The sequence below is a fragment of the Pyrgilauda ruficollis genome, unplaced genomic scaffold, assembly GCF_017590135.1.
Source record: "Pyrgilauda ruficollis isolate IOZ18807 unplaced genomic scaffold, ASM1759013v1 scaffold4, whole genome shotgun sequence".
Lineage (NCBI taxonomy): Eukaryota > Metazoa > Chordata > Aves > Passeriformes > Passeridae > Pyrgilauda > Pyrgilauda ruficollis.
In genome coordinates, this window is record NW_024525489.1 from 21556405 (window position 1) to 21575480 (window position 19076).

Here is a 19076-nt window from a genome sequence, read left to right on the forward strand (position 1 = left end):
TCCAGTCAGGTGAGTCAGAGGGAGAAGACAGCCCCAGGCAGTACCTGCAGGGAGTACTCTGACCCCCACTTGTGCAAACCTTGTGTTTCTGGGCCCTTTTCAAATGTGCTTCCAGGCAGGACTCTGCCCCGATGTCTGTGAGGAGGTGAACCAAGGTCTGCAGCAGGAAAAAGGGTTCATTTGCTGAAAGGAGATGAGTGCTGCGAGCAGGACATCAGGAGACAGCACCCTCAAAGCCCAACCTCCTGTTCCAGAGTTGTGGTCCAGAGTCTGAGCTGTCATTATAAAAACAAACAGGCCAGATCCTCAGCTGGCACAGAGCCACAGAAACTCAGCATAGTAGCTCGAGCTGCATGTTTTTTATTGCTTGGGGCACTGAAGATTATGATTGAAAAGATGCCCACGATGTCACAGATGAAGGAAAGTGTACTGAATTTACCAGCAGCCTTAAGTAAAAGCCTAAGTTGCTTAATTTATCCTTGGAATCATTTTAGCAGTGAGCTTTTTTTACCTTTCTTGTGGGTGCTGTCATAAATGGCCTGTGGGAAGAGTAGAATTGTCATATCTGGACATTTTCAAGAATATCACTATTGAGATTCATATAGATGCAGCTGAAGCAGAGGAACTTGAGTAGATAATCTCCTGGAGTCTCTTCCAACCTTCTTTTCTGCATGATTTTAGCAAATCTGTTCAGTTGCTGTCCTAAGCTGGCAATATCACTCTGCTTCCAGAGGCTTGTGTCCCAGAAACTCCAGCTCCCAAACCCCTCTACTTCCTCCATGGCTACTCATACAATATAAAATGTGGTTTTGTCATTTTTGCAAAATATTGTGAAATCAAGATTTGAACTGTAGCAACAGTGTGAAGTAAAACAGAAAGATATCAAAGTTAATAGGTAACCTGCTTATTACAGTGTTTTGTGTCCTGCTCAACATTATTTTCTACTTCAAATTTGCCTGACAGTTGCTCTAAAAACACAAGTGTGCTCACAGCAATACTGAAGCAAACTAGGCTTGAAGAAAGGAACCAGAACAAGGAAAACTTCTAGTTCTCCAAAAGAGATGTAGCTCACCACAGTTGGACATCTGCTCCCAGAGCATCCTGCTGTCACTTCACATCCAAGTGCTCCTGACACTCCACCCTGCCTGTACCTCTTGTCTCCTGCCTGTGACTGGGACCAACGTGAAACCTTGGGCTCCATTCCCCTCGCTGTAGGAGGGGAAAGCACAGGCCAGATGTCCAGCCAAAGTGAGAGGTAGAGCTGGACATGAGCTGGTTCCTGGTGATTCACAGACCACTAAATTCCCTTAAAGCTATGTGTGATAGTGGACCAGCTCCGTTGAACAGTTCCAGAATACCATTGTCCTGTCCATGATTATTTTCCAGATATCTTACTACGTCTGAGTATGGGTACATTGTACTTTCCCTCCCAGGGGTACCACAGGTCCATCAGCAAGTTCTCCCTTGCCCTTGAGTTCCTAAATCAAGAATTAATAGGAAGAATTTGTTGACACCATTTTAGGTGTGCTGCCAGCACATCTGAAACGGCCTGGTTATATTGTCTAAAAAACACTGGTAGCTGACAAGTCCTGCAGAGAAATGATGCACATGGGAGGACTGTGAGCGAGGCGAGAGAGACGCTGCTGTTGATAAGCTGCAATCAGTGTTTGTTCCCCAGCACTCCCAGGACCCAAACAGCCAGTTGCAATGTTGTGTGCTCCTGGTGCCTGACCTTCTCCGGAGGCTGCTGTGCATCTGTCAGCCTGACAGCTTCCCACTTCACGGACCAGACACTGAGAAGGGGGAGGGGAAAGGAAAGGCAGGAGGGCAAATAAATACCTGTATTACTTTTTTTCCTGATTTTACACATAGTCCAGGGAAAAGGACCTAGCAGGGGGCAAATGATTTCTGAGCACTGCTGTGCTAACATGACAGCTTTATGGAGAGGCAGTTCTGGGTCAGGAGCCCAATTCCTCCTACCTTTGGTTCAAGAACTGTTACGCAGGGGAAAGAAAGACATTTCCAGGGTAAAATTGTGGTAGGGTGCCAGATAGCACAGCTGAAACCTTCCTTTGCCCTGTGATTGTGTGGTGTGGTTATATAGCTTAAAAATATGGATGATTTCCTAAAAAGTAAGGGCAGAAAAGAAAGGCAGAATGGATCCTGTGCAGGCTGGTGCTCTCTGCAGGTAGTCCCATCCCAGTCTCACTGCCAGCCCCGTGACAGGGGGGGAACTGGGGCTCTGTACTGCTATGCAAAACCTGTGCTCATGCAGCTGTAGCATTTCTCCTCCACCATCTGTGCTACTTTTCCTCCTTCCTTTCCCCCTTTACAGCTGACTGCTTTCTCCCTCCCATCCTCTGTCCACTTGTCCCCTCATTCCTCAGAGCTCCTCTGGGAAGGGCCTTTTGTGGCCTGGGGAGGAGAAAGATGGGAGCAGGAGAGGGCAGATCACCTGAGTGGAACCAGGAACCAGCAGAGTACAACCTCAAAAACATGAGTTAGTGGGTCAGGATGCTGCCCCAGGGTGGACAGGACTGAGGAAGTTGCTTAGAGGTGGAGCCAGTCTGTGCTCATGGCTTTTCCATGGCTGCTCTGGTAGAGCACTGCAGTCCAAGCCGAAGGAAATTGTGCAGCTGATTTTACTAACAGGATGAAATAAACCTCTCTTTTCACAGGCAGAATTCAGCCTGAAGGTACATGAATAATGTCCCCTGAACTTGCATCTGATACTGCTCCCTGCATTAGATCCTGTTAGCGGGGAAACAAGCGAGGCCCCTCTGACCTCCCAGTGGTTGGTGGTGTTCAGGACAAACCACAAATAACCCCTGAAGGCAGGAGGAGGGACAGGACAGAATGTGGTAGAGGGGTATAAATCATCACTGCGATTCCAGATAGAAACCAGGCAGGGGTCCTGAGCTTGCTCATCCAGTCAGACAGGTACCCGTGCAGACAGTGACACAAAGCACCAGGTGACACCACAGCAGCAGGTGACCTCAGCCCGCCGCATGGGAAGCAGAAAGCCCCGCTGCAGCTCCTGCAGAGCTGGAGGAGACCCACTCCTTCCCTCGGCCCTCACACCCTGCAGCTGTGGGCTGCTACAGCTGCCACGCTGCCCGGACAGTCACACGGATTAAATATGCTTTTAGACATGGAAGCTGTTATTTCTATGAAATGAAACAGCTTCCCACACTCTTATTGACCTGTGCCCTACTTCAGAAGTAAATCTAATTTGGAATTTCATAGTTAGCTGGTGCTGATGTTGGTTTTCCCTGTGTCTTCTCTGATTTTGTGGGTACATTTAGCAGCGCCATATGTGGCAGAGTCCTGCTTATTGTGGCTTGTGAGCATCACTCTTCACAACAGAGTAAGGAATTGGGGTGGTTGGAGCTTTTTGTTTCACAGGGGTAGAGAAGAGTTAAAGCACATACGTTTAAAATGTCCCTGCAAAACCAATTTTTGTGTTCAGCAGAGAATGAATTGCTGTCTGCTAAATGAAGTTTGTCATCTGGGGTATTCCTGCACATCTGGTCACCTTCCATGGAATGCCTAAAGAGAACTACTGTACCAGAGAGGAGAGCACATTTCAAAGGACTTTGCGGATTTCTGATAGCAAACATCAAACAAAACGGGCATTGTTTCACAGATACACAAACTGATGGAGAAAGGGAAGTGGAAACTTCAGCAATGACCCCCACAGAAACAACAGAACATACAGCAAGTTATGTGGTAGATTCAGCTGCAGATTGCATTACCCAACCAGCAGAGCAAGAGCTGAGGAAACCCAAACCCTGTGCAAGCAGTGCTCAGTGTTTCCTATTGCAGCCAGCACACTTCACCGACTTTGTCTAAGGAACTGAACCTAACTAAAACCTCGAAGATGTGTGCAGCATGAGTGGCTTTTCTTCATCTTATTGTGGGGAGAAAAGGACTAGAGCGCGATTTCAATTCCTCTGTGGCTTCAGCTCTAGTCTGATTCTGTCCAAGTGAAAGACACCCCATTCCTGTGGGTTATTCCAGTAGTCCCTGGGCATGGAGCACATTTAACACCCTGATGTCTGCAGTAACACCTCCTTGGGCTTGTAGCCCAAGTCCTGCTCACACACCCCTGCACAGGTGTTTCGGTGATCTCACAGTCCATTTGCAGGTTGTTCCTCCTGTCCTTTGAGCTGGTTGGAAGATAAACTTTGGTCAGTGTATTATACTGTGCCCTTTGTAGAGAAATAACGTCGGGTAATATGTATTAGTGGTGGGATTTAAATTCCCGAGCTGATTACAAGGAGCTGTTGTAAGGTTTAGCAGTGCCCTGTGGAATGATGTGTACTGTTGCAGTGCTTGTGCTCTCTCTGATGCTATTGAAAATGCCAGGGCTTTGCTAGGAACAAACCTGAGATCGTCAACAACTAAAGTGTCAGCAATACAATCTGACATATGGTGAGACTGTTAAAAGTGGTTGACCACAAACCAGTCTCCCATACTGTGAAATCTTCCAGCTTTAACAGGTTGCTTGCTCAGAGATCCCAGGCGTGTGGCAGTCTCTCCATGCCCACTTCCCAGCAGTCACTAGAGCGGAGAAATATTTACTGTGCCTGAAGAATGTAGGGAAATGTGATTTATGCTTGTAAAGAAGTTTAGGTAATAGATGCAATGGCAAATTTTTTTGATAAAAGATGCAAAAAGGGACAGTGACGTATAAATTCACGTGAAGAACACAGGCCGTAGAGGAGCTAGCGATGTCCTGTGCTGCCCCAGATGCGCTTCCCACGTTCCAAGTGGGAAGGCTCAAAGCGCACAGCCTGCATCGCTGCCCGCCACCGGCCGGACGGCAGCGCCAGGACGGGCGGCGCAGCGGGGTCTCCCTTTCCAGGCCGCCTCCCCGCAGCCGCAGGCCTGCCCGCATTCCCAGCGAGCCTCGTTCCGCACGCCGTTCCCCCCGGGCTGCCGCCCCCGCCCCCCGCAGCCCCGGGCACAGGCCCGGCTGCGGCGCGGACAGCCCGCGGAGCCGGACCCCGCCGGGCCCGGAGCCAAGGGAACCATCGGCAGAGACAGCGCCCTGCCGGGGCCGCACCGGGATGGACGGAGGGCTGCTGGCAGAGATGGAGGAAGGGACGGGAGGAGGGACTGGGGCAGGGAACGAGTCCGGGATGGAGCCCGGGCGCGGCCCCGCCTGGCCTCGCGCGCCGAGACCCCGCCCGCGCGCTGACTCGCCCGAGCTGCCACGTCTGCCCGCTGACGTCACCCCCGGCCGGCGCCTCCCGGCCAATCAGCGGCGCCGGCCGCCGCTCCGAGCCGACGGAGCCGAGGGAAGAAAGGCTGACTACTGCGCATGCGTTGCCGCCGCAGCCGTGGCCGCCGGGAGAGCGAGTCCGCAGGAGGGGGCGCGGCCGGGAGGAGGCGGCGGCGTGGACTCGGTTTCCCGTCGCGCCCCTTGCCCGCCCCCCGGCCATGTAAGCGCTGCTCAGCGAGCGGCCGCCCCGTTTCCTGGTCGGGCTCCGGCGGCCATTTTGGGCTGAGGCGCAGCGCGGAGGCCGCGGAGCGGGCGCGGGCGGACGGGCCGAGCCGAGCGCCGGGCGATCGCGGCTCCCTCGGACCAGCGCACCGCGGAGCGCCTGCCTCGGCGGCGGGAGGTGCCGCCGCACCGCCCCCTCACAGCGCGCTCGCCGTCCCTCGGGCCGCGGGCCCCACGGACATGTCCAGCATGAACCCCGAATAGTGAGTGCGGGACGGGGCGGCCCCGGGGCCGCGCTGGGGGCGCCGCGGGGCGCGGGGGGACCGCGCTGGGCCCGCGAGTCCGAAGTGCCGAGCCCCCCCCGGTCCCCGCGGAGCCGCGCCCGGGCCCGAGCGGCGGCGGGGGAGGAGGAGGAGGAGGAGGAGGGGTGCGGGGCGGGAGGCAGCGCGGCCGCCCGGGGGTGGGTCCGGCGGGGCCGGGGGGGTTTGTGGGGTCCCTGCTGGGAACCGGCATCCGCCGCCCGGCAGCGCCGTGGGGCGCAGCCACGGCGATTTTCCCGAACCTCGGGAATGCACATCGGGGCCTTGACTCCAACAAGTGACCGGGGGGACACCGGCGCCCTGTGAAAGCCGATCGCCCCGGCCGGTGGCGGCTCCGTAGCCAGGGGTCCACCCTTCGCTTTAGCTGCAAGTCATGTGTGTGTCACATGGCTCTTGCAAAACACTTCTTGCCTATGTAGATTTTGCAACGCTGTGACTTGATAATAGAACGCTCTTGGGGCTGTTTCCAGCTGAAATGGCACTTGCTTAGAAAGCCTGGTGGCTTTTTAACACGAGGGGTTTTTGGGGGAGTCGTTGGGTGAGTGTGGCCTTTTTCTTTAGTTGGCCTGCTCGGGAGTTGAGCTGTCTGAGCTCTCTGCCCAGGGGTTGTCTCTGTTCTGGAAGCTCGGGGAGCTGTGTCCTGCCCACCAGGCTGTCGGGAACAATAAACTTTATTTTCAAGACTTTCTTGTGTGAGATAGAGAAAGGATTTAGGCTTAATTTAGAAAGCAGTTCGAAAAAATCAGCTGCTGCTCTTCCAACGCTTCAGCCTTGTAGGGTGTGTTTAGGAGCCTTTCCCTGTTGCTGGCACCCCAGTTTGGGGTGATGAAGCCACTGTCACATCTGATGCCACTGGAGTGGCTCTGGTACTGAAATGCACATGTGATGTGACATTGCTGCTCTTGGAAGACACCCACAATTTTGTCCTCTCGGCTGGGGCTCCTGACCTGTGTGGCCATGGCTCCTGTGCTCTCCACTTACGTCAGTGGGGTTGGTTGCAAGCACTCTGAGTCCATTAAAATCACCTGAGGAGCAAACAAGTAGTCATCAGCTGGTGAGGGAGTTGGTGACACGCGGGAGGTACAGCCAGGAACTCGAGTTACATCTTGGCAAGATTACATCACAAACTTGCTCGTGTAGCTTTGGAAAACACCAAAACAGTAGCTGGAGGTGGGCAGTGGAAGAAAAACCAACAAACTGCTGGTGCCCCATGGTCCTAATGGCTCTCAAGAGTTAAACTCAAATTTACCGTGCAGACTGTTGAGTTTTGTAGCGGGAAAGCTGCCTGCAGAGTGTTAGGCCGCTAAGAGAAATGAGTTGGAGGGGGCTTTTTCCACAGATTGTTTTTTGCCTTTCTTGCAGTCCGTCAGCCCTCTAGACTGATGCAGAGGGTGGTTCCCTGCAGCCAGGTGCTGAGTGCTGAGGACAGTGTTTTCAGAGAGACTCAGTGAAGAGCTCTTGGTCCTGGTGGTGAGCACAGCCGAGTTCTTGAAAGTGAAACAAAGAGGAAAAGCTGGAGTTGGAGATTAACTCGAAGTGTTAAATTGGCACTTCCTGAGAGGGTGGAGTCGGCAGGAGGAGGGGAGGAGATGGGAAGGGTGTGGTGAGACGGACAGAAAATACCTGTCACTGTGATGTGTGTACTTGGATCCCTGTTAAAACAGGAATAAGATTTAAGGAATTACGACATTGCTCCTTCTGTTCCCTGTAAAGAGATATGTCCATTTGCCCTCTCAGAAGTGCCTTGCATATATAATGTAACACGTTCTCACTTCCCTATCACAGCTTCAGATCAGGCTGCAGCCCCAAATCCTCTCTCCTGGGCATGCCAGAACTCCATCAGAAGTCAGTGGGATGGCTAGTTAAAATTTCTAACCAAAGACATACTTCCTTCAGCTTTCCTGATAAAGCTACAGGGTTAGGTCCTGCTCATGCAAAGGTTTGAAGGGGAGTTGTGCTTCTGAGAGCTTCCTTGAAGCTTCAGGGCTGTGGGACAGCCAAGTGGACTGTTAGTTTTTAGATTGAGTGAAGGAGCTGAAGAGGGCTGGATGTGATACTAAAATTAGTGTTTGGAAGCTAAATTCTGAAAACATCTGCCCACCCAACACTGGGATGTGTTCCCTCTGTTCCTGCCTGGCGGTGTTTGAGTGAGCAGAATGTCAATATTGACTCTGTTGTGACTAGATCGTGTCAGGTTCAGCATTTCCTGCCCTTCTGCCGCTTGCATGTAGCATAAACACGCTGGTGAAGTGCCCGGTCCAGAGCAGCCAGGTGGATCTGGAGTTAGTCTTGATCAGATCAGTGCTCTGCCTGGATCTTGTTCTAGATCTTCAGAAGTGTTTGGGAATACCAGTGAGGTGGGTTTCAGTCTTGGGTGATGGTGGTTAGTAGATGGCAATTGAGTGACAGCTCCTAGGTTGCTGGAATCATCTGAAAGTGTTTGTGTTCTAACCTTTCTAAACAGCAATCTGCCATGCAAAGTGGCAGCGTGTCTTCCAGCTCTGTTTACCTACACAGAGTGTGACCAGAGTGACAGTCATGCACCCCTTCAAAATTTCTGGGGTGGTAGAACAAAGAGTGGGGATTGAGGCTGCTGTGAGTACCTGTTTACAGTAAACCTGCAGCTGACATCAGTGATTAACCCAATTCCAGCAGTTCCTTGTTGCACACAGGTGACTACCTAGCCTTGTCTGTTTTGGCATAAAACCTTCCAGGCATTTAAAAAATCCCCACATGCCTCCTTATGTAAATTAGATAAACAGCTCTATCTTAGAGATAGATCCCTTGTTCCACACAGCTTTGGCCAGGTCTGTCCTCGACTTGATTTGGAGGTGCCTTTTTTTTTTCTTTTTTTTTTCTTTTTTGGCAAGAAGCAGTTACATTTAACATCTTTGTCCTTTATCTCTCTGGCAAGAGGAAGTTATGGGGAGGATTTGAAAGCCTCACTCTTACTCACCGTACCCACCTGCCTTGCTGCACATGCTCTTCCAGTGTGCTCTTTTAAACGACCCAAGTATGCCTGGCTTATGTAAATGGTGAGAAATAATTGAATGATTAACCTGAATTCCCAGTGTCTCCCAAGGAGTGTGGAGAGGGCTGTGCTGCATAGCTCAGCCAGCTTTATGAAGGCTCCCTCAACCAGAGGAGCTGATGAGCTTCCAGATTTAAAGAGCAAAATTAAGTGGCTTCAGAAATGTTTGTGTGGCTTTTCAGGAGTAAATACCAAATAACCTGTGTGACTTATTGGATGCCTTGCTACAGTTGAACCCCTTACCCAAATATTCTGTTGGTGTAGCTCAGTCTAGAAATAAGTTTCTGCAAATTTTTATAGATTTTTAAAATTTTATTTGATTTAAACTGTTGCTGTACCCAAGAGCTGTCTCAAGCATCACACTCTAACAAACTGCACATTTGGTTCTTATGGCCCTAAATAGGCACCTGCTATATTTTAAAAGGTCTTGGGAGCTGTATCTTTTAAAGCTTTAAGCTGTACTTGGAAAGGAAGGCCCTATAATAATGGATTATGGAGTGTTCCAAAAAATTAAAACCCTAAGTTCCTAGAGTCTTACTTATACTATTCCCAAACTGATGAAAGTCTTACCACCAAAATTAGGTTTTTGTGACACAACACCCATTTCTAGGGTCAGAGACAGAGCTAACTCAGTAAAGGCTGTTTCCAGCTGTGCACCTGGTGCTGGCCCTGGTTTTGGTGGGGCTGAGGCAGGTGGCTTAAGACCACTGTATGTCTCTGTGATTCTGGAAACACTGAAGCCCAAAGTGAGGGGACAGCTAAAGTGAGGGGATAGCAAAGATATCAAATCCAGTGTTTAAGGCTTCTGAGGTCTTACTGTGTTAGCTTAACATTTGTTCTAGGTACCCACTGTTACTGTTCTTGTTTGCTGCTGAAGAGTGAGAGATGTAATGGGTAGGTTTGGCTGGGAGCTGCTCTTAGCACGAGGAGTAACAGAGGAAGGGAAGTTTTCATGCTTGGGGCCTGGGGGAACCTGAATTACTCTTGGAAGCAAGTGGTAGTTTTTAAGTGGATCTCAGACCCACGGCTGAAGCCTTACCTCTACCAGGAAGGCGTTACTTTTGTTCCATTAATTTTACGGAAGGCAATACAGTGCTAATATTCTTGTGTTAATATTCTCAAGGGGATTATAACATGTTACAAGCTGTAAGTAATAATTTGACTTCAGGATTGCTGAAAATTCTTTGTTTGTAGGGAACTGAGCAACCCAAGCTTCCTGCTGGAGTTGGAAGGAGCTGAGTGAAAGCTGAGGCCAGCAGTGGGGAATAAGGCAAGGCATAGGTGTAACAGTGGAGCAGGTCCTGGAGCCCTCATACTTTACTTGGATCTCCAGGTTACAGAGTTTCTCCTGCTCTTGGGGACCAAACTGTTATTGGGGGTGAGAAGTTTTCTGGTCTGTAGTAGTGCTTCAGCCACCTCAAACCTACTGAGATGTGTGGGTTGTGGGGCAATGTAGTTTAGGTCCCCTGAACAGTTTGGGTTAATTGTCATTCTCCTAAAGCCATCTTGCCTTGTGGTAGTACATGACTTGACAGGTAGAGTGGTGAATTCTGTGACTGTAAACTGCTAGGTATCCTTTGACTTTTTTTTTTTCGTTTTAGCTGTACACTGTTAGGAAAGGTTGCATTTTTAAGGATTGGGTTATTAGTTGCTACATTTAGCACTTCTGATTCCTCTCTAGTCTTGGCAGAAGTGCTGCAGGGACTGGAGGTTCCAGCTGGGTGTGTTCTGCAGCCGGGGCCCAGCCAGGTGAGAGGCACTTGAACAGAGAAGTGCTGAGAAGCTGTGGTTGGCCATCTGCTTGGCTCTTATCAGCTGGGGATGGATGCAGTTTCCTGGCTGGATTCCTGCCAGCCAGAGGCAGTGGCGATTCTAGGGAATAATAGGTGGGGACAGTGGACTTCAGGCACTCCACAAATCCTTAATATTTACCTCTCCTTGCTTAAGTGGACATAAAAATATGGCTGTTGAACTGTTGTGGTTAAGTGAGAACAAGACTTAGTCCTGGGCCATTACAGGGCCGAAGAGTTGTTAACTGAGAATGAGTTAGTGTAGTACTTGAGAGGCAAAATAACTTGTGTAAGTGGTGGGTCGTTATTTTTCTCTGTTACTTGTTCTTTAGCATGAAATTTCCCCATTAGTCTTAGGACCAACACAAAACCTCCTATTTTGCCAACCATGAAATCTTCACTACTCTTTGAAGTGTAAATATAGGCTGGTTGGTGAACTGTGCTTATTCTTTAATGTTGGGAAAACTCAACATTAAGCAAAAGATTTGTCGATTCTTCCAGTGTATCTTGAGAATTACTAATACCACACCTGATGTCCCCCAGAGATGTATCCTCATCTGGAAATGACTTGAGCTTTGCTGTAATTCCTGGAAGGCAGGTGTGGTATTGGTCACCGCTCATAGTCTGTTGTGGAAGGTGGGTATTCAGTTGTGCTGTTGCATTCTGCTGGAACTTAAATATGAGTAACTTGAACTGGGGAAAGAAATGGCTGCATTTGGCAGCTCCCTGGTGTTGGTGAAGCTGAGCAGTGGAATCAAACCTCTGAGTCCAGAGAAACAAAGATAATGGCCCTGGAGGGCAGCAGGCTGTTACCACCACGTGTGTTACTGGAGTTACTCAGCCAAACCAGGGGGCTTGCACTCACTGCAAGGCATGGTTTTCATCTCAGCTAGACCACAAAGGTGAGGTAGGACTGTGCTATTCCTGCTGATAGTCCCTCTGTTATCCTCAGAGTAACTTCCCAGGGAGGCACAGTTCCACACAACAATGCTGTGCTCAGAGCATCTACCTCACACTTCCCTTACCAAGTAAATTGTGAATTTCTAAACTGAATAGAGGAGCTTGGAGTTGTAGGTGATTTCCCTAGCAGTGAATTAATTTACCTGTCTCAAAAGTCATAATATACTGGCTGTAAGGAACTTCTTTCTTGACAGTGTTCATTAAGTGACCTATTTTTTTTTTCCTTCTGCAGTGACTATTTATTCAAGCTACTTCTGATTGGAGACTCCGGTGTTGGGAAATCTTGCCTTCTACTTAGGTTTGCAGTAAGTGATCATGCTTGGCAGCTATGTAAAAGAGGTACTTAGCAAGAGCTCCCCTTCAGGTAGCAGGGCTGATGTCTGACAGGCCTGGTAATACCAAAGAATAAGTACAGTATTGCAAACTCCTCCTGTCTTCTGAATTTGTGTCTGTCTGATGTAATTGTTTCACTAAATTGGAACGAAATAATATCAATAATATGTCCAGCTAAGATTAATTCTAATTTTCCTGTTACTTGAGAACAAGGTACCTGAATTTAACTTCCATCATTACAGTAGTGGTAGAATGCTGAAAATGGAAGGAATTCTCGGGTGTGCCCTTAGGCATGAGGAGTACAGACCTTGATCAGTTACTACTTGATAAGAACATTTCAGCCAGATGAAGTTTGGTATCTGCAGTAAAAAGACCTACTAGTTGTTTAGTCAGAGAAGTAATGTAAATAATACTCTAGGAATAATAAGGCCTCCTGCTTTCTTTAGTGAATGTTAAAATTGCTGGTGAGCTGTTCTGGCTCTAGTTTTCCTGTCAACAAGAAAATGTAAAATGGGTTTGACAGGTCTTAGTAGAAAAAGCTGAAGTCCAGTGAACTTCTTATCTCTGTCTGTGCCAAAGTGCAGCTTTACGTGTCCCTGGGAGGAGAGGAAGGGAAGCAGGATATGGGGCATGAACCTAGAAACTTGAGTGTGGCACGGCTGCAAGGTGATGGCTTTGTTTTCACAGCCTGAGCAGTTCCTCTGGGCACCTCTGGAACAAGCCTGTTGTACCTGGTGTTATTAATGTGAAGTGGTGGCCTGGGTGTACAAACAGCCTCAGTTAAAGCCATTGTGGCTGCTGTTGGAGCAGGATGAGCAGTAGGAGGATGTCACCTGCTCTGCTTACAGTATGGAGGCAGTGGCCTGGAAGTGACACCACAGCCAGAGCAGCATTCCCAGAGTGGTCTAGCCTGCTCCTCTTGCAGATACTTTTGAATTAATTTTGGCTTCATGTAAATAATCCAGCTTTTCTTTTTTGATAGCCAGCTTAAGTTTGTGCTCTGTTATCTGATGTTTCTTCACCTGAGTAGCCTTTTCCTTTTGACATGTGTTTTTCCAACTAAACTGTTTTACCCTGACATAAGGAATTACCACAGCATACCATACCTGTGTTTTCTTGCTGCTGTAGCTTAAAATGTCATGTCATTCTGAAAGGCTTAATACTTTATTCTTACTTGCATGTATTACCTAAGATGTCTTCCATTTACAGCCCAGAGGAATCCCTTGCTTATTGTGATACCTACTGGTTGCATAAAGCCTTTTGTGGTACATTGTATGTGAAGTTCTCCCTTTGGGTACTTTAGGAGTAGAAACTTCCTTCATGCTGACAATCACTAGAAGGTAGCAAAGACTGACCCAGCAGTTTCTGTGTGCCTTAAGGCCTGTTGGAGACTGCAGTCAGGTCCCTGCAAGCTGCTGAGGCAGTGCTTCCCCTCTTGTATGGACACGGGCTGCAGAGCAGAGCCTCAGCACGAGTACTCCAGCTGTAACTCTAACCTGCCTTAGCAACCAGCTGCAGCAGCAGAGGATCTGACACTCGTTTGTGACTGAGACAGAGCCTCTGACTTGTTCTAGGTAGCTGCTCTGTAACACAGATGAAAAACCATCGAAGGAAAATAAAAATGTGATGTGTTTCAATAACTCTAGTGGTTATTCTAAGTAGCTCTTCAGTCTGCCAACACGAGCAAAGACTGTTTTTTACACTGCAGCTCACAGGGCATTGACACTACGGGATTTCCAGAAAAGAGGCTTTTTTTGACTGGTTCTGATTGGTGCTTTTAAAAGCTGCAGAATTTTTGAAAAGTAAATACTCAGTGGAAATGCTTGGCCACCTCCTGGATTTTGCTATGAGAGATCAGGCTGGTTTTACAAGGAAATTAAGCACCTTTGTCTGACTGGTGCATAATGAAGTAGGTGACTGCAGAAGAGGTGCAGCTGGCTTGACTTATGTTCACTCTCTCCTAGGATGACACGTACACAGAAAGTTACATCAGCACGATTGGTGTGGACTTCAAAATCAGAACTATAGAACTAGATGGGAAAACAATCAAGCTTCAGATAGTAAGTAGTATTTCTCAACTCCTGTGTGCTTCAGTCTGTTGGAGCATGAGTTATATCCGTAGCTATTGGTGGTCGTCTTGGTACTTTAAAATACTTGCAGATACAAGGGGTATTTTCCCTGTTACAAGAGGTGAGGCAGTTTTTGCAAGACTTACCTGTCCTTAAAGAAGGGTGCTTATTATCAAGGCTATTTGCCTGGAAGAGGAGATTCTGTGCTGGACTGCTCTCATATCAAAACTGGTGTAGTTCCAGTGTAAGTGCAGGAATTCCACACAGTTGTCCAAGATGCCTGAATTCCACAGCAGCTGTTACTACCAGGCTGCAGTGTCTTAAGTGCTGGAAACTACTTTTGTTGACCTGAATGGAAAAACTGACACAAAGGCTTGTAACTGGCCTGGCTGCCTTAGCACTGGGCGGTGTTTTCTGGTTATGCTTTTGGCCTTTCACTTGGAATAAACAGGGGAAGAGACTTGGCAATTCTTTAATCTTGAAGCACTCTAAAAGGGTGACTGGTGTGATGAAATCTAATATCTGTGCAAGGTCAGACAATCCTTGTCAGCCACTGCTTCCAGCTCAAGCAGAGGCTCTCAGGACTTGAAGGCAATGACTCAGGGATTCAGTGTTGTGGAGCAGAGTCCAGCTTACAGCCAGAAGTCTGAGCTTCCAGACTCTAATGTAACTGTCCTGAGTACAGAGCAGCCCACTAGGAGTGCTGTCACTGCTGAAATTTGTCTGTGAAGTCTGTTTTTAATACACAGCCAGGCCTATTCTTGACACAGCTCCAGGGAGAGAAATGTTTGGGTGAGTCCTGTTCCCGTCCTGGGTGGGAGAAGAGATCAAGTGCCTTATGTCCTTTCTTAACTCTCCCAGCAGGAGAAGGGAACCAAGTTTGGTTTGAGTTGTTGCCTTTAAATACCTTTGCTGAAGCCTGTGTGCCAAGGAAGTTGAAGGGAGCGGTCATGTTAGGGACCTGCAGCTCTCTGACCTTACTCCTAGCAGGTTTTCAAGCCCTGGCTTGTGTTTGCTTTTCTGACCATTGAACCATGGCTTCTTCATGGGTCAAAACTGCTTAATGTTTTCCCCAGAGATCTCTTGACTACACTTGGCTGAAATCAAACAAATGAGCACTTTAGAAAAGTACATACAAAGTGTATTTCTCAGTTAAAATATGTGATCTCCTCGATCCTGTTTGATGCTTACAGCTTCAGAGCTGCTGTGGCGTGGATGTGGTTGCAGTTGGATGGCTGCTCTGCTGAGCTGTGTTTCTGGAAGCTGATGTAGCGCACTGGCTCAGCCACGCTGCAGGAGCTGACCCTGTCACTTGTCTTGCAGTGGGACACGGCGGGACAGGAGCGGTTTCGGACTATCACTTCCAGTTACTATAGAGGAGCTCACGGCATCATAGTTGTGTATGATGTTACAGATCAGGTATGTGTTAAACCTGTGCCTGCAGTTTCTCCAGGCTGAGGAGTACACTGGGAATTTAACAGCTGGGCACCTCTTGAGGGAGACAGTGACGGAGTTCTGCAGGCTGTGTTAAGGCTTATCAAGCTAAATGTATGTGTTTGCCTCTGGTTTGGCAGAAATAAAACACAGAAATAAAGAGAGCGGTGGGATTTGTGGCTCCTAAGCAATTGTATCTTAGGCTTAACCTAAAACTTGGTGAGTGGGTAACTGATTGTTCTGTGTGAATCCTCTCACCCTGCCTTTGGTAGCAGGAAATCTGAGTTACTGATGGAAGTTGTTGAAAGATTTCTGAATGTACTTGAACTGTGGTCTGCAGTAAAGACCGGCATTTGGAACAGAAAATTGTCAGCCTGTGTGCAAGATACAACTGAGCCAGTGTTTTCTCTGAAAGGATCTCTGAAGAACTGGTGCAGTTGTTTGAAGGGCACTTGGGAAGTATAGGGTTTCCTGAATTAATAAAAAAAGAACACTTGTGTTCAGTCACTAACTGGAGTATCAGTCCAGCATTTCTGGAGTCAGAGGTTGTTCCACCATATCTACAACAAAGTGGCTTGCATCTAACACCTGATGCTTAGAAAATATGTGGGATGCATCTGGTTTCAGCTGTGTGCCACATTTCTTATTTCTGCTACAAGAGGAGGAAGAAGAGCCCCAGATGGTAGAAGATGTAGAATATTCAATATATGGAGCAGGGAAAAATAATAGGAGGAAGAGTGCAGGAAGGGCTGATTGTGTAGGGCTGGGAACAGGACTGTATGGCCTCTGTGGTGACCGGCCTGTCCCGAGGCCATCAGGGGAGTTGGGCAGCATTAGAGAGTCCTTTCCCATGGTTGTGAATCACATGGATAAGTGCAGTGCTTCATACTCTTTCCTGCTCATGACCAAAGGGATAGTGCTGAACTTTCCCCTTCATCAAGGGCCTTGCTTACAGTTCTCTTATCTCGTAGGAGTCTTTCAATAATGTCAAGCAGTGGCTGCAGGAGATAGACCGCTATGCCAGTGAAAACGTCAACAAGTTGTTGGTGGGGAACAAGTGTGATCTGACCACAAAGAAAGTAGTAGACTATACAACAGCAAAGGTATGTCAGGACTTGTGTGTTTGCTTGGCTGAGCCCCTGCTCTGGTTTGTCATGCACAGAGGTTCCAGTGCATGGAGGTGTCCTGGTGCCACAAATGGGGGCAGGTTAATGACCTCCTGCCCTGCAACTCATCCTCAGACTGGAGATGGGGTGTGGGGCGGGATCCAGGAACTTGTGAGTTATCCTGTGGTGCTCCAGGAAATGAGGTGAGGTATGAACCTGTGTATGAGCTTACTGTTCACTGTTTCTCGATTTGCAGGAATTTGCAGATTCTCTTGGAATTCCGTTTTTGGAAACCAGTGCAAAGAATGCCACAAATGTAGAACAGTCTTTCATGACCATGGCTGCCGAGATTAAAAAACGAATGGGTCCGGGAGCGACAGCTGGTGGTGCAGAGAAGTCCAATGTTAAAATTCAGAGCACTCCAGTCAAGCAGTCTAGTGGAGGTTGCTGCTAAAACTTGCCTCCCCCCTTTTGTCTCACAACAATGAATTTGCAATCTGAACCCAAGTGAAAAAAAATTTGCCTGAATTGTACTGTATGTAGCTGCACTACAACAGATTCTTACCGTCTCCACAAAGGTCAGAGATTGTAAATGGTCAATACTGACTTTTTTTATTCCCTTGACTCAAGACAGCTAACTTCATTTTCAGAACTGTTTTAAACCTTTGTGTGCTGGTTTATAAACGTGTAATCCTTGTTGCTTTTCCTGATACCAGACTGTTTCCTGTGGTTGGTTAGGATGTATTTTTGTTTTGATGTTTCTATTGGCATGTTTAGATGTCAGGTTTAGTCTTCTGAAGATGAAGTTTAGCCATTTTGTATCAAACAGCACAACAGTGTCTGTCACTTTCCATGCATAAAATTTAGTAAGATATATGTAAGATCTGATTTGCTAGTTCCTTCTTGTAGAATTATAAATGGAGAGATCACACTATCTGATTAATAGTTTCTTCATACTCTGCATAATTTGTGGCTGCAGAATATTGTAATTTGTTGCACAATATGTAACAAAACTGAAGAAATGTTTAATAAATATTGTACTTATTGGAAGTAATATCAAACTGTATGGTGATAAATATTGTCTTAATTTGTATGGCTAAGGGGGAAATCAGGCTTGCATTGTGCACAAAACAACATATCTGTGTGTGCAGCCATGGCTCTCAGACCTTCCCTGCAACTCGCCCAGTGACTGTGGCCCCAAAGCCCGAGCTGTCATGGTGCTTAAGGCACGAGTGCTGTACCAGAAACACCCAGCCAAGGTTCATGAGGCATAATGCACTCTGAATGTACAACAGTTCCCTAACTTAGTCTTGGAACTTAATTTATTTCTCAAGGACTCTATGTAGGGAATTCCCATCAGCTTTGCATAGCAGGGGAGAGAACAGTATTTCCCTAACACGAATGATTTCAGCGAAACCTTGAGGAGGTATGACTTTCTACCAGTATATTATGTCTTTTCTATATACTGTTAATTCCATCCTCTTTTAATCAGTACCTTCTGACTTAGTGCAACAGCTTAGCTTCTGTTCCCTTCTGCAGCGAGGCACCAGGAGGGTGACATGGGGATAGCAAGGCCCCCACCATACTGTTGCTCAAAGTAGGCGCTTTCTCAAACAATTTGGAACTAACCAGCAGCCAAGAGGTTTTGGATGGTGTGTGATTCTTTGTACAGAGCTAATCAAATCATTAGTGCCTGATGTCTAGCTAAAAGCCACAGGAAAGCTAGCCTATAACACTTCCTATACATGTAAAATTGTTCAGCTTTATCTAAACTCAAATGTTCAGCCTATTCTGTAAATAGTCTCATGTTTGAAAGACCATGTAACATTCCCCTAGTAGTAAATACACCCTGTGATAGTAAAAATATAGCCTAGGTATGTTGTGAGGTATAAACTAAAACTGGTGCAAATATCCTCTGATTTTTTTTTGGGGGGGGGTGACTTTGGCTAACAGCTTTCTTCAACATAGTTGCATAAATCAACAGGCAATTGTAATACATAAAGTATTGTCATGGTTAAGTTGAACTCTTCCACTTGAGACCTTCACAATAAAGTGATGTGCTTTCTAGTAGAGATGTGCTTGTTGGTATAATTCATTATAAATGTGACCTGCTGCTCTCAGGAGCAGTGAGTGCTGCTGAGATCAGGAAGTGAAGCAGAAGGAGGTGTGTTGAGGGTAAAACATCTTCCCTGCAGAGAGTGCACAAATGAACTTCAATGTCAGATGCCTGCTACATACTATCCAAACCAATGTTAATATATACAGTAATAAAAGCATTGCAAAACCAGTTGGGCTACACCAGGTGTTTGGTGGTTCTTTGTTTCCCCCTCAGTCACCAATGGGTCACTGGGCTGGTGCTGTTCCGTGCTGAAGCCTGGGGTTGTCAGGCTGAGCTGTGTGATGAGCAGGCCTAAAATTCCTGGGAAAAGGCACTGTTGTTTCTTACCTGTGAGCTGAAATATTGAATATTTTTGCCACAATGGGCCAAAAAAATTTGTCCTTTAAGCCAAGGATGTAGAGGATGGGAGAATACCAACCCTCCCCCACAAACCCCAATGAATTATTTGCTGTAACTGCTTCAGTT

At 47.6% G+C, this 19076-nt stretch overlaps 1 protein-coding gene across 1 annotated transcript; it reads left to right on the top strand.

The window, feature by feature from the left end:
- Positions 1-5311: 5311 nt before the first annotated feature.
- On the top strand, positions 5312-18779 carry RAB1A (RAB1A, member RAS oncogene family). The gene is made up of 6 exons (XM_041476816.1): positions 5312-5712; positions 11783-11855; positions 13848-13943; positions 15276-15371; positions 16358-16489; positions 16749-18779. The coding sequence occupies exons 1-6, from the start codon at positions 5327-5329 to the stop codon at positions 16944-16946; spliced, it is 981 nt and encodes a 326-aa protein (XP_041332750.1). The 5' UTR covers positions 5312-5326; the 3' UTR covers positions 16947-18779.
- Positions 18780-19076: the final 297 nt, after the last annotated feature.

Excerpts from the sequence above, each read along its gene's own strand:
- RAB1A (XM_041476816.1), top strand. The coding sequence starts at position 5,327 with ATGCGTTGCCGCCGCAGCCGTGGCCGCCGGGAGAGCGAGTCCGCAGGA. Across the intron at positions 11,856-13,847 it reads GCCTTCTACTTAGGTTTGCA|GATGACACGTACACAGAAAG; the intron begins GTAAGTGATCAT and ends ACTCTCTCCTAG. Across the intron at positions 16,490-16,748 it reads TAGACTATACAACAGCAAAG|GAATTTGCAGATTCTCTTGG; the intron begins GTATGTCAGGAC and ends CTCGATTTGCAG.